We start from the raw sequence: 281 nt of genomic DNA, 5'->3' as shown, positions 1-281 counted from the left end.
TCTTCATCTCTTCTCTTCTCTTCAGAGGCTGATAAGCTTCTGCCTGATCCTCCCAGCATTTCCACCATCCCCTCTCCTTCTTCTCCATTCTCTGAAGAAGATCGAGAAAGACTAGGAGAAACCCTATCACCCCCCTGAAGATCCCTTCTCTTCATAGCGAGGCCTCTCTTAGACCCAGGCCCAGCAGCCCGAACAATAGCATCCCTCATCCTCGTAGCAGAGGAAGAACCAGAAGATAAGAAAGCTGTAGCGATCGACACGAGATACTTTTGAAAGGCAAG

At 49.5% G+C, this 281-nt stretch overlaps 1 protein-coding gene across 1 annotated transcript; it reads right to left on the bottom strand.

Annotated features, from left to right (window-relative positions):
• Window positions 1-31: 31 nt before the first annotated feature.
• On the bottom strand, window positions 32-258 carry CSUI_007421 (uncharacterized protein; the record flags this gene model as incomplete). Its single annotated transcript, XM_068067566.1, has 1 exon — window positions 32-258. A coding segment is annotated over exon 1 (177 nt), but the record flags the coding sequence as incomplete, so codon positions are not given.
• Window positions 259-281: the final 23 nt, after the last annotated feature.

Source organism: Cystoisospora suis, assembly GCF_002600585.1.
Source record: "Cystoisospora suis strain Wien I chromosome Unknown contig_3927, whole genome shotgun sequence".
Lineage (NCBI taxonomy): Eukaryota > Apicomplexa > Conoidasida > Eucoccidiorida > Sarcocystidae > Cystoisospora > Cystoisospora suis.
The sequence above is the reverse complement of the archived record's forward strand: the minus strand, read 5'-3'. Positions and strand labels throughout refer to the sequence as shown.